This window comes from Loxodonta africana, chromosome 3 (assembly GCF_030014295.1).
Source record: "Loxodonta africana isolate mLoxAfr1 chromosome 3, mLoxAfr1.hap2, whole genome shotgun sequence".
NCBI classification, from domain to species: domain Eukaryota; kingdom Metazoa; phylum Chordata; class Mammalia; order Proboscidea; family Elephantidae; genus Loxodonta; species Loxodonta africana.
Genome location: NC_087344.1, coordinates 89,627,179 through 89,642,215, shown reverse-complemented (window position 1 = coordinate 89,642,215; position 15,037 = coordinate 89,627,179). Strand labels below are relative to the sequence as shown.

Genomic DNA, 15,037 nt, shown 5'->3' with positions numbered 1-15,037 from the left:
GTTGTAGCCTATTACTTCCCTAACAAATCACATAATCGTGAGTATGGTCTATGAGTTGTGTGTGGCCAATGCAACAAATTATCAAGCCCAGCAGAGACGTAGAGAGTGCTGTGGAGGAACAGCTGGTGTCAGAAAAGATGAAAAAGTTGGAGAGTAGAGGTATGTCTGACCTGCACCTCACGGAAATCAGCTTTGGGCTGATTTCCTCCCTGAAGTTAGGCGACTTTTGACACTAGTAGGTTACAGGTTATTTCCAGAAAAGAATGTTCTTCCTAATTAAAAAAAAAAAAAAATCCATGAAAGGAAATTATTTTTCTGCCTCTTAACATATCTGTATAAGGAAGTGATACCCGGAAGTGTGGCAGCCCATTTTGCAATGACAAGGAGACAAGCTTGAAAGCAAAAGCCAGCATGTTACGGATGGAAGAGCAGAGAGACGGAAGGAACCTAGGTCCTTTCTTATTTTGTCCACCTACTGAGTTAATCAATTCTGGAACTACCTCTGGAGTCCTCTTTATATGAGACAGTAAACCTATATTGTTTAAGTTGGCTTTAGGTTAGTCTTCTGTTACTGGAGGCCAAAACTAACCAAGGTGGGAGAAGTAGAAAAGAACTGTATTATAGATGTCAACACTCAGCTACAACTTTCCAATCTGAAGTGACAATTCTGCTCCAGTAGTTATGCCATCTAATTATCACTGAATCAATTCTGGGGACAAACTCCTGCGAATATTCTTACCTATTTTTTTTTTTTAAGTATGCTGGACTTCACAAATAAATGCTATCCTTGTGTTCCTGTTCTCGTTTAGATTTCGGGTAAAAGGGTTTAGTATAGAAATTTACCAGAAAGTATTGTGTGTCAGTTTTTTTTTCTTAATGGTCCTCTAAATTGAAAACCAAAATGAAGCTTACTACCGACAGACTATTTATAGCACTGGAGTTGATCTGGGCAGAAGAAAAGTAGGAATTCTAAATTTTGTTAAATTTCTAAAGCTAAGTGGAATAGTAATTCAATTAATATGAAAGCTATTGTAGCTCAAAGCTCAAGACAAGAGAGTGAAAAGATTACAGGTTTTGAAATTATAGATAAGGTTAGCATCTCAGTTCTGTCACACCTACTATGATTTAGTAAAGTCACTTAATCTCAATGAATCTAAGTTTCCTCACCTATAAAACAGAGCTAGAAATAACACCTACTTTGCAGTGCTGTGTTAAGAATTAAATGAAAGGATGAGGCTTTTGGTACAATGGCAGAGGTATACAAAGGCATCCACATACCAGTTTCCCAAATCAATTGGTCATTCTGTTTAGAGCTACAAGTTTAAATTCAAATTCAGACCGCAATATTTCCTGAACACATGGGCCACACCATTTTCCACCCACTACCTCTTCCAATACTTACGAAAACCTTATGAAGTAGATCACTATACGTCTATTTTGCATACAAGAACCCTACAGATCACAGAGAAGGGACTTGCTAAAGGACACACCGTTCAGTAGAAGCAGAGACAGGATGCAAACTCAGGTTCTCTGACCACAAGATCAGCACTCTGTTCATTTTGATTCTTCTGTGCACAGAACACGACTTTAGGCTTTGCCCTACTAAGCAAGCCTAATACCACTCCTTGTTTGTTCAAATAAAATCCAAATCTTAAACCATACAACCTATCCATACTATTCCCTATGGAATTATCCTAGCTTCACTTATTTCATCTACTTACAAAAACTTTCAATTTACTCATCTACATATATGTTCAATACAATAGGACACAGTATATGAACAAAAGTTATACCATTACAGCACATCAGCAGGCACACACATCAGACAATCCAGCAGAAGCCCCACGTACACCTTAAGACTCTTCTGCAAATGCCAACTCTGACTCTTACCTTAGTAAGATCCATCCCAAGCCTAACCTGGGACAAGAGATGCATGATGACGCTCTTGTGCTCTTCCACTGACTCCGCCTCCCCTTCATCATCTCTATCGTCATGGGAATCGAAAAGGTCTAAAATAAAACACATCTGCTTAGACTGGGGTTCAATCAGGCCAATCAGTGCTGCAACCAGTATTGCACATGTCTTCAAGACAAAAATAAAAGTTAAATTCTCAAAGATCACTTACCAGCATCACTTGTTCCATTGGACATGGAAGAATTAAGTGATTCTGTGGTATCTGGGCGCTTTAGACTATTTCCTGAGCTGCTGTGTGTCAAGACTGAGGCAGATCCAGAGGAACTAAAAAAACATTAATCAATCTCTTAAACTAAGGCAATTCCGAATCATCATAAGATGTTAACCCATAGAGGTATTTAAAACCAATATATGCAAATAACTGAAAGAAACACACTAGGCTCTTACAGCTAACCAGTTACATAAATACATATATACACCTTCTATCTCCCTCCCTGCCACCCTCACTCCAGGGTTGTAAACTGTAAAATCTGATGACAAGGTCTCTTGTCTTGCGCTTTATGCACAATGTCCTCAACCAAGCCATACTGAAAAGGCAAAGCATAGGGGTCATTAAAAATTGAGATTTTGCCTCTGCATCTATTTAAACTTAAAAAAAAAAGAGTTCATTAAGAAAAAAATTTTTTTTTATTTTGTTACATTACATAAACGTAGCTATCTTACAGTTCTTAGCAACAATTTCCAGAACCTCAAAAATACCAACAGTCTATTACTTAGTCTCAGAAAGATATCTTGTCTATGTTTTTGAGATCCTTTGATAAAAGCCCACATTGGTATTAACACTCTTCCCAGTCACTAAAAACTGTATTTGAAATGATAAAAAAGCATATTATTTTTACAATTAAATTTATAGTAACTGGCACTATGAGCTGGTTAAGAGTCTAAAGAAAGCTTCTTCTATAAACTGTTGTACCTGTGATATAACTTTCTCAGCATTAATATTTGTATATAAATAAAAGAATAATCAGAAAGACATACAGTTTAAGTATAAAAATAGAAACCAAATTTCTCCCATTGCAGGTATTATTTATAAAACAGTACATATAACATAATCAGGGTCTATTACAAAGCTATAGGTGTGAGACATTATTATGTATACTAATTTAAACATAGTTTGCCCTGGTTACTTACCTTCTCTTGATCTATTTTTCAAAAATCCTTAGGTAACTAAATATTGCTTCTTTGATAATTTAGTAGTTTACATCACAAGGTACTGTAACTAATGTCTACCTCACCAGTTTTGAGAGCCAATGGAAAATATGAGTAAAAGACCTAGGTAAGAGAAATCAAATTATCGTTAAATACAAAGAGCTGCATGAAAATTATCTTCAAAATGTTTTGTGGCTCTTTGATACATAATCAAAATAGTCAATCTTTTAAATCAATTCATCTAAAAACCCCAAATCCTGTAAAACACGAATCTCATTTTAGATGCTGTACATTTTTCCTTATCCAAGGTTCGAAACTATGGCTGGGCCAAGTGAAATCCTCAGTAAGGTTCAAAATGGAAAACAAAAGGGACAAATTCCCAGCCATTCCACAATTTACCTCATTCAGACCATGTAATTTAAAGAATATATGGCCAAAAACAACATCGACAGAACCTGTGCATATGGCAAAGGGATAACTTGGACAGAACTTAAACGTAAGATCATAATAAAGTATATAAAAAGTTTAAAGCTCCAAACTTAATTATAAAAACAATTTACTGAGTACCCAGTATATGCCATATACTGTATGTATCACCATACTAATCTAATCTCCGTAAGTTTACTCTCCTAACAGATGCTCAGAGGGTCAATGCTGGTAAGTAGTGGAACCATCTCAAACTTTAGTCTAGCTCCAATGTACAAGTTCTTTCCAACACATACTTTTATCTAGTTTATAAATGCATAAACCTCACTGTTCAATAACACAGTTCACACACAGAAGCTATCATTACTATAGGTCTTTAGAAACAGAATAGTGAAAGGACTTCTGCTTTCAAGCTCTCTCTCTTTTGAGAGAGAGAGAAAGAAATATTAGACAGAAACGTGACTTGAGAGTTACAAACTAGTGGTAGCAGCTAATGACCTGCAGGTGTCACAAACTCAAATGCCCACACAGGCTAGTCAGAGAACAAATATGTGAACAGAGTCAGGTTATATGAATATGGAACTGGAGCCAGCACACCCAATTTGAAGGGACTTAAGGCCCATTAAAAACAAAACAAAAAATAAATCAACAAAACACTGTGCTGGCCATATAAAACATCTGCAGTCCCTACCAATTTGGGAATCTAGATTAGGGCATAAAGGGGGAGTGTGAAATTGAGGGAGAAAAGGAACCCAGAGTGGGTTAACTAGACATAAAAAGGGAGTTTTTCTTACTAAACGCTTGATTATTTCCAATGGGAGGCTGATGAACTGTGTATGTGTTATGGGGCAGAGTACTGGAGAAGCTCAGAGAAGGAAGTTTACGAGAAACGAAAAAGGGAGAAGCCCAAGAGCCTGAAGGACTTTGCAGACATGCCCATAAACATTTTTTAAATACTTTATAAAAATTTTAGGAGAACCCTTGAAACTAGGGCCAGAGACTAACATTGATGTTACAAGGAGGCTAAGCACATATTATCAAGCTTTTATTGAATACAGTTATAAGCTTTTACAGGTTGGATAAATGAGTCCATTTTCTAGCCAGCCATAACTGATTGTACTTTGTTTAGAATAATAATGTCCGGTATAGGAACTTGCCCTTAATTCTGCTGAACTAAAACCATGACAGAACACTTTAAAAACTAATAATAACCATTTATTCCTAACTTTGGAACTTTCTTCCAAACTGTATTTTCTTTTAACTCCACTATCACAGAACAGTGTTTTTCAAAATTAAGAGTAAAATTTCTGTTGTTGTTATTAGCTGCTGTCAAGAACCCATGCACAACAGAACAAAACCCTGCCCTATTCTGCACCCCATGATTGGTTGGGGATCTGATCATTGTGATCCATAGGGTTTTCACTGGCTGATTTTTAGAAGTGGATTGCCAAGTCTTTCTTTCTAGTCTATCTTAGTCGGATATTCAGCTCTGCCAGAACCTGTCAGCATCGTAGCAACACCCAAGCCTCCTCTGACAGACTGGTGGGTGGTGGCTGCACATGAGGTGCAGCTGTGCGGGAGGTGAGCCTCCTACCACTGAAGCACCAATGCCCCCACGAAATTTCTACTAGCAAACTGCTAATAGTGGTTTCTCAATAGATTAGTTCCCAACACACAATATTAAGAAAAGAAACCAGTGAACTAAACCAAATCCTTTCTGCTAAATTGGCCTTCTTGAAGTTGTAGGTTCAAACCTCCCTTTCTTAACTCAATACCCATTTAACAGTATGTGTTCAACTAGGTCACTATTTCCCACATTCAAAAGCCGAATTTGTTCCACTAAATCAAAAAACTTCATGAACCAACATAGTCATTTTCCTTAGAAATGTCTGAGATTTTGAGCAGTTAGGATGTGATTATATATGAACACCGTATTTCCCAGTTCATGTATGCACGTAAGAAATCTAGAGTCCTGTGCAGTATTTTCTTATTAAAAGAAACAAGGATTCAAAATCTTAAGACTGGCTGATGGTACCAAGCTTGTACACACACATCATCATTTCCAAATTCATACTATCTTACAAAGCAAAACACAAGCTGTAGCAATAGTGCCAGACCATGAGAAAGCAGGAAAGTTGAGAAAAACACACAACTAAGCCAACCACAGCTGTAACAAACACAAGAAAAATTCAAGCAAATGAAGAAATTAATTTGCTTTACTAGCTCTCATTATGTGCCAGCACTTGACTCACATTATCTCATTCAAATATTTATAATGATCCCTTGAAGTCAAAACTATTATCATCATCAGGATGCAAATGAGAAAACTGAGGATTACATAGGTTTAAATAACTTGACAGATACCAGTTAAGGCCTATTTCAGTATAATGGCATATACCTAGCTTTCATTTCATGTTGTAAAATAAGTTAAATATTTTCTAATGAGGGAAAACCAAGACCTGCCAAATCTGCCCACTTAGCACCTTTGGGATCATGCAATTCTCCACCCCAATGCTATTATCTTAGCTCATCAACATTTCTAAACTTACCACCAGGTTTTGAGTGGTCTCCTTACTTCTAACCTAGTCCCACTGTACTCAATGCTACATATTAAAAAAAAAAAAAACTGCCACTGAGTCAATTTCGACTCATATCAACCCTATAGGACAGAGTAGAACTGTCCCATAGGGTTTCAAGGCTGTAAATCTTTACAGAAGCAAACTCTACATCTTTCTCCTGCAGAGTAGCTGGTTGGTTTGAACTGCCGACCTTTTGGTTAGCAGCCGTGTGCTCCTTACTTTAAAAGTAAGCCACCAGGGCTCCTTACTTTAGGTAAAACTATCTTCCTAAAATGCAAATCTAACCAGCAACTGCTATCACTCATGAGAAAATATTCAAAATTCTTAAAAGGTTAAAGGACCCTTTTGTCAGCTGTTTTGGTATCACTTTGTTTTTTTGTTTCTTTTTTAATCAAATGTTACAGTCACGCTAAACTACTTTTAATTCTTCCCCAAAAACCAAGTTCCCTCTGCCTGCAGGCTTTCTTAAATAGATTCTGTACCCACTTTTTCCCTCTTCTCCTCACCCTCTCCCATTCCCCTTCTTCCTACTCACCCACATCTCACCTTAGGATCCTATCATCCTCCTCACCCCATCCTTCACTGACTTCTCAAGACTTCAAAATACTCGCATAGCTTTCTGTGCTTATCCTTGCGTTAGCACGTACCCTACTGGATTATAAATGTCCGCTTGTTCCCCCAACAGACTGTAAACTCCTTGAGGGCCAGGACTAGATGTTTTTCACTGCTGTGTCATCCCTCTGTCTAGTATAGTGCCTGGCTTACAGTAGGCACTCAGTAAAGTATCAAATGTCTCCACTCTAACACAAAAACAAGTAACATAACCTCTTATTTGTATAATATTTCATAGCTATCTCCCTCTCATCTGACCCTCTCCTAATGCTGGTGCTACAGAAATGAGCCAGAATTCAGTAAACAACATTAGTGTATTACTACAGCAGATGCTATCTAGTCCATTTAGATTATGTCAGGAGCAAAACCAATACTCTCACAGAACTAATTTTGCTCAATGTGCCAATGAAGTTGTCCTTTTTACTTTTCCAAAATAACAGCTTATAAGGCAGTCTGTCATTAACATCAGTCTCAAAATCCAAATATATTTTTTAAAATCAGGAGGGTCACTTAAAATACACACTTCATTCATCTACTTACTCTATTAAGCGCTTTGGGGATGAGCCACTTTGATGGAATTCATCAGCATCATAGAATTCATCCTCACTGCTAGAATAAGAGAACTCTGGGACGGTATTTGGCGACAAGTTGACATGGCTTGGAGAAGTCAGGCTGCTACTAGGTGGTGAGTGCCCACTGCCTAAAAAAAAGTTCTTAATTAGGGAATACTGATAGTGACAGAGGTGAAGAAATTAGGGAGAAAGGGTCAAAGTAGACCTTTCCAAATCAAGAAAGAGTTTGGTTAAATTGGCAGAAGTTCCTACACTATTTGTAAAGAAAACCAATACTTTAAACTAGGCAAAAAAAAAAAAAAAAAAAACGGCAAATCATGTTACAGAATAGGGACACAGCCTTTTAAATAAATGAAATAATCTTTTGCCCCCTTCTATAATTAGAGATCAATTTATCCTTAATTAGAAAGGAAGCTCTTTTGATTATATTTAAAGTGTGTGAATTTTGGTGGTACAGGTGACCAAGTGGCAATGGAAAGCCAATGCTCTTGTTTTATACTATAGATCCAGATATGTAAAAACGCAGCAGCGAGCGACAGGGAATGCAAAATGGAGGGAATATCAAGACCACATTTCAACCTTAAAATATTTTTCAGGGTATCACATTCATATGAATTAATATTTTTGACAGTCACATGAAAAACACAAAACCTCTGGATAAAGTTCTGAACACCCACCATCCAAACTTCTCATTTCTTTTCACCTACATCTAAGTCAGGGGCCTAAGGCTCAGGGGCAGAGAGAAAAACAGAGAACTATTATAGGAAGAATGTGGACAAGGAAAGGATTAGGAAGAACATGTTTCTATTCCTAAGCAGTCTCACTGACGTAATGCACATTAACAGAGATCTAGAGAAAGAGCAGTACTACCTAATCTCTGTGATGACCATATGGTTCATTTTCTAGTCATAAAATTATCAAACAGACCATTGGAATACTGTGATTAATTTGGCGAGTGTCTATGGAGCATCTAAGGGCTCTCAGGTGATTTCTATAAATGCCTGATGGCAACTAAATTAAGTCACTGCAGGTTATCCCAAACCCAAGGCCATCATAGTTGGAAGAAACTGAAGCAGTAGCAATAAATATGGGTCCTGAGCCACTCATGGATTTTCAGTCCATTCCTGTACTTACGAAGTTCAACAGCTAAGGTAATGAGAAAATCAGTCTGCCACGCTCAGTTGCCAAGTTCACAAAGATATTTTTAAAACAACACAAAAAGTTTGCTCCTAAAAAGGTAATACTTATGGTGGAAATTCCAAAGGTAGCTCATCTCTGTGATGATCATATGGTTCATTTTCTAGTCATAAAACAGTAACAATAAAACTCTATTTTCCCCCCCAAAAGCAGCAATAAGAAGGAAAGGAAACTTTCTCTTATTGGAACAGGGGGTAAAAAAAAGACCAGGAAATACAAATGATTAAATAACACACAAATACCCCAGGTATGAAAATAGGTCCAAGAAGAAAGTGAGTTTGAATGGAAACCGCAAACAAGAGAATTGAGTTTTCCTTATGATGGCAACCAACATTATTTACTTTCTCAATTGTTTCTTTATTTCTCTTTTGTATTAGTGAAAGGGGCAGAGATAAGAAAGAGGGTGAAGATGAAGAGAAGATGTTAGGATAAAAAAAATAATAATAAAGAAGTAAATCACTTAAAGTTTTAAAAAATTTCTTTAAATCTGCCTACTGTACAATGTTATATTTTTGAAGTATCTTTCTGAAATAATTTGTTTTTAAAACTAGTAAGAGGAAAACCAGGCATGATATGCAGAAATAAATCAGCCACATTTCAACTGCATTATTCAAACTGCTTAGCAGCACCTTCCCAAGAACTTCAAAGAGAGGGCAATTATTGATTTTTTCTTTCAAAATTCAGAAGACACCTGTCTATGCTGTTAAATATTAAAGACCAAAATAATAGCATCAGCACCTTTACTAATTCAAATTTTAAAAAATGGGTTATGGGTTATGGGTTAAAACCACATGGTGATTTTTCATTATTACACAAAAGTTCCACCCAGGAAAGAAACCTGTAAAAGACTGTCTAAAAGTGCTAAGGCTGCTGTGTTTGTATGTATGTATGTGGTGGGGGGGGGGGGGGTAGGTGGGAGGGAGTGCTAAGACTGCTGCGGTGGGGCGGGGCGGGGGGGTGGTGACAATAGGATTTTATCTGCCATCTCCCTAAGAATGACTTTGGCCTCCAGGTGTAACAGGGACAAAAGCACTACATCCTCCCTAGTGTTTGGTTCTATAAGTAATGCAACATCAATTTAATTTGTTTTAAAACAAAAGATAAATCTAATACATAAGATTGATGGTATCCCTGTAAATTAGAAGAAAAATAAAGACCATAAGTCTAAACCAATTATGAAATGCAAACGAGGTTGAAGTTATCTTTTTTTCCCTATAAAATCAGCAAGTATGTGAAAGACTGATAAATCTATCCTAAAGAAAGACTCACGTACCAAAAGATGCTGTACAAGGATAGTCACTGAAGTACTGCTTGTAACAGGAAAATACTAGAAACAACCTAAATGTCCATCAGTGGAAAACAGGTTTGCTACACCCGCAGCTGTGAAAAGAATGCTGTAGACCTAACTGTATAAACGTGGAAAGCTCTAAGTGTCCTCTGTTAAATGAAAAGAGCAAGTCACAGAAACAAACCAAAGTATCATCTCATTTAGAATAAAACAACAATAAAAATATACAATATAGGTGTATATGGACATGCATGCATATAAGTGACTGGGGGAGGACTTTGAGCTTTTTACTGTCTGATTCCTGAACAATAAGAACACAGGCAATCCCCGGGTTACATCTTATGGGCGATTTGTACTTAGGGAAAACTCAACCTTGCCCTTTAATGTTAAGTAAGTTTGCCCTCACTTTTGATTGAACCAACCCCTACTCACAACAAATTCATCACAATCACCTTCACTTGTTGCTCCTGTAGCTTTTAAATTATTGCAAAGACTTTGAGTCTTTTCTTGCACTAATGAAAAAAAAGTAAACCGTTGCATTGAGTCCATTCTGACTCACAGTGGCCCTACAGGACAGAGCAGAACTGCCCCGTAGGTTTCCATGGAGCAGCTGGTGGATTCAAGCTAACCGACCTTTTTGGTTAGCAGCTGAGCTCCTAACCGTTGCACCATCAGGGCTCCCCTGCACTTAAGGAAGGCTAAATAACAACCATATGTACCTGTTCCAACTTAACCTACAAATTCAACTTAGAGACACAGTCAGAACAGATCTTGTTCATAACAGATCTTGTTCATAACCCAGGGACTGCAAGTCTGACTTCAGTAAATTTTTTTTTAAAAAGTCACTACAGGCTCCCAAAATATATCTTATTTTAAGGTAAACAAACAAAATCCTCAGACCTACAATGTTGTATTTAAATTAAAATTACTTAAAGCTTTTGGTTCAATCACAAAGTTATCTTTTCACATGTAGAACTATAAAGGTAAAACTAAGGTATCTCCAACAAAAATAACACATTGCTTCAACCATTTCCCCAGCAGTAGTCAACTACAGATCTCAAATGTTAGTGTGGAAATAAAGGAATTATATAATAGTGTGGAAATAAAGGAATTATATAAATCTATACCTGTACTATTTGGTGTTGGAGTCTGATGATGTCCCAAGGTAGATAATACAGGTCCAACTGGTAGGGAGGATGGACGCTGCTCTGACTTGCACAACTGAGCAGGCTCTAGATTTGAACATGTGAAATAGAGAAACACAGCAGAACACACAGTGTTGATTCCTATTGTTTGGGATTCAAAATCCTAAAGATCGGTCATTTCTGAACTATAGTCCATTAAGCCAAGTTCCATGCTACTCCTTTCTGACCTCCTATCCTCCTTAACTCAATGACTATATGCTACAGAATACTAAGACACTAGGCAGGACACCAAGAGACCACCGAGGTCAGCCAGCGCCTCAGTACAACAGCTCTGCACAACAACAAACGCTTCTGATGATAATGTGTGTTTCTGAGGCTCAAATCACATAAAATGTGAAATGAGGCATAGTACTACCTTTTTAGTTCCCTGAGAAATATTAAGCTTATTTTCTCAGGCAGTAAAAAAATCACTAAAAGATCTGACACACTTTAACTGTTAAAAGAAAGGATTTCCTTTTTTACATCACAATTTCTTAACTACCTCATCTTTGAGAACACAGACATGCTGGATGCAACAAAAAGATAAAAGGAACCAGTGAAGCTGAATATTGGCCCTGAGCCCTCCTTTGCCAATTTTTAAAAAATATTTATCACTCCATATTTAAAAATAGGTAACTATCTGGTCAATAAACCAGCTGCCACTGAGTCATTTCTGACTCAGGGCGACCCCATGTGTGTCAGATTAGAACTGTGCTCCGAAGGGTTTTCAATGGCTGATTTTTTGGGAAGTAGATCACCAAGCCTTTCTTCTGAGGTGCCTCTGGGTGGGCCTGAACCTCTGTCCTTTTATTTGGCAGCTCAGAGCATTAGCTATTTGCACCACTTAGGGTATCCATCCGATCAAGAAGTATCAGAAATTTTATTCTTCCCTTTATCTTAAAATCCACTGTGAACAATCCATTTGTATTGTTCAGAGCTATAAAGAATACCCAAAATAGAATGTTTCTGAATTATTCTCAAGTAGATCAAGGTATATTAAGTACCCCTTGATAGCCATGAATCCTGGGTCACAGAATTCTGTTCCACAAGTAATCCAAGTTTTAGTAACCATTTTTGTCTTCCATCTCATTTTGGAAACCAAAACTCCTTTCCTAGTACTTCAAAAGCCCCAAACCAAAATACACTTTCTTTTTCCAAGTTAATTCTCAACTGTATATTTTTTATGATTCCTGACTTTTACTTATTAAAAAACAACAAAAAGAGCTCTTCCAGATTACCAACACAGCTATACAAATTAAGTTTTTCTCATCAATGAATTCTTTTACAAATACTATACCTGGAGGTAAGACAGTCTGGGAAGGCATTGTGCTGATCACAGGTTCCAAGGGACTAGGTTGATATACTGCATCTACAGGATTTATAGTACTCTGAGATAAAGAAACACAGAATAGTTATTTTTAATTAAATGCCTTTTCTGTGCTGGCCCTCCCAAATATATGAAAACACCCACATTTCTATCAGCAAAATCCTGAGAGTAGCTGTATAGATATGTTGGTCAAAATGCAAGGAGGAAATTAAATACCTTTTCTATACAGAAGTCTTAAGAGTTTCTTATAACCCTGTCACATGGAAACTCCATCACAAAGAAGGTAAGGCCAAATGGAAGAACTTGAAAGGAGTTTTTAAATGGTGTGGGGGAGATTTCAGGAACCCAAAACAATAATCTCTCAATTCAATGCTTCTCAAAATTTTTAATTCACCACCAATACTGTTTCTCTATCAAACATAGAGAAATACTTCCTCCTACTCTGGTGTTAATAAACATTACACTCTGACCAGCTAGTGTACCTGCATACCAGGATCTCAACCTTCCATCCCATACTACTACCACCTTCCATCACTGTGTACTGCACAGTGCCTCATTTTAAGGTCACTAAAGGCAAAGAGATGCAAAAAAAAAAAAAAAATTTTTTTTTTTTTTTTTTTTTTAAAGGCAAAGAGATGCGTTTTCTAATAGGGGGTGGGAGGCTTTCTGTTGGAGGATTTAGAAGGAAGAGGAAAAAATACAACTAAATATGTATTTACACTTTTAGGAAAAAAACTAGGTTTTTCTGGTTCCAAGCCAGAAATTACTCTGATGGCTGACAGCATTTTAAAAAACAAGAGCTCTTAACCCACTGATGCTTTTTTCTTGGGGGCGAAGGGAGGCGGGGGTGGGTAACAGTAGGATTTTAAATCTAAGGGTTTTGCCAGAGTAAAGTTTAGATCTACGATTTACAAGACTAAACTGAATAAAACCCAGGAAATAAAAATGTAATAGTTCTTTGACTTTTCATGATCTGGAGAACTAAAAGTTCAAATAAACATTAGATAGAGCTTATGGCAGAGAATACATTATTTTAGTTTTAAGTGCCTAACAATGGAAACTGAGATAATAAGTTTTTGTAGTATTCTCATTTAATATCTAAGTTAAAAAAGAAAACAAAACCCTCTGAACTTATCACTGAAACCAGTCCTGGAGGTCATCTTTCAGCCCAATAATAGACCGGCTTATAACATAAACAATATCACCTGTGAGGAATGTGTCCTTAAACCATCAACCAAATGTGACCAAATGGTCAACATTTACCCAAAAGCAAAGATAAGATGGCAAGGAGGAGAAGGGAAGCTAGATCAACAGAAACAGGACAAACAGAATGGAAATGACAAGAATGCTGACACACAGCAAAAACTGTAACCAATGTAACAAAACAATCTGTATAAAAATTGTTAAATGGTAACCGAATTTGCTGTGCAAACTTTCACCTAAAACACAGCATTTTTTTAAAAAAAAAAACCCTCTCCACGTAAATATTTCAAAATCATTAAATCAAATGATGTGAACACTAGAATTCTGATTCTTGTCACTACAATAGCATACCTACCATAAATATTCTAACTGGAAAATAAATAATACTTGGAGAAGAAACCCCAAAAACAATCACTAATAATCAAAAATCTAGTAAAGTGAAGTAGGTAAAGCTTTGAAGCACTGGGAAAAGCACAGAAACTGGGGCTTACAATTCTAATTCCTTTGAATCCCTGCTCTACCAAGTACTTGGCAAAGCCCTTACTGTGGGCCTCAGTTTCCCAGTCTGTAAAGTCAAAGAGTCTGGATATATGGTCTCTAAGGGCTTTTCCCTGCCACATGTCTGTCAGTTTGTCATACTGTGGGGGCTTGTGTGTTGCTGTGATGCTGGAAGCTATGCCAACAGTGTTCAAAGGCCAGTGGGGTCACCCATGGCAGGCAGGTTTCAGCTGAGCTTCTAGACCAAGACTAGGAAGAAGTACCTGGCGGTACACTTCTGAAAAGATTTAGCCAGGGAAACCTTACAAATAGCAGCGGAACACTGTCTGATACAGTGCCGGAAGATGAGCCCCCTAGGTTGGAAGGCACTCAAAATACGACTGGAGAAGAGCCGCCTCCTCAAAGTAGAGTCGACCTTAATGATGTGGATGGAGTCAAGCTTTCAGGACCTTCATTTGCTGATGTGGCATGACTAACAATGACAAGAAAACAGCTGCAAACATCCACTAATAATTGGGACGTGGAATGTACAAAGTTTGAATCTAGGAACACTGGCAATCATCAAAAATGAAATGGAATGCACGAACATTGTTATCCTAGGCATTAGTGAGCTGAAATGAGAAAAGCAAAAGGCCAATTTGAATCGGACAATCATATGGTCTACCATGCCAAGAATTACAACTTAAAGAGGAATGGCGCTGCATTCATCATCAAAAAGAACATTTCAAGAACTATCCTGAAATAAACGCCGTCAGTGGCAGTATAATATCCATAAGCCTACAAGGAAGACCAGTTAACATGACTACTATTCAAATTTACGCACCAACCAGTAAGGCCAAGGATGAATAATATGAAGATTTTTACCAAATTCTGCAGTCTGAAATTGATCAAACATGCAACCAGGATACACTGATAACTACTGGTGATTGGAATGCAAAAGTTGGAAACAAAGAAGGATCAGTCGTTGGAAATACAGCCTTGGTGACAGAAACGATGCCGAAGGTCGCATAATAGAATTCTGCAAGACC

General features: G+C 37.3%; 1 protein-coding gene across 9 annotated transcripts in view; it reads right to left on the bottom strand.

The window, feature by feature from the left end:
• Positions 1-15,037, bottom strand: part of OSBPL9 (oxysterol binding protein like 9) — a 176,605-nt gene that overhangs the window by 16,438 nt on the left and 145,130 nt on the right. For all 9 annotated transcript variants that reach the window (XM_064281953.1, XM_064281954.1, XM_064281955.1 and 6 more), the window contains 5 exons: positions 12,279-12,369; positions 10,925-11,029; positions 7,281-7,440; positions 2,126-2,238; positions 1,891-2,009 (listed from right to left, as the gene is read on the bottom strand). In XM_064281953.1, the coding sequence (XP_064138023.1) occupies positions 1,891-2,009; positions 2,126-2,238; positions 7,281-7,440; positions 10,925-11,029; positions 12,279-12,369 (588 nt within the window). The remainder of the gene's footprint in view (positions 1-1,890; positions 2,010-2,125; positions 2,239-7,280; positions 7,441-10,924; positions 11,030-12,278; positions 12,370-15,037) is intronic.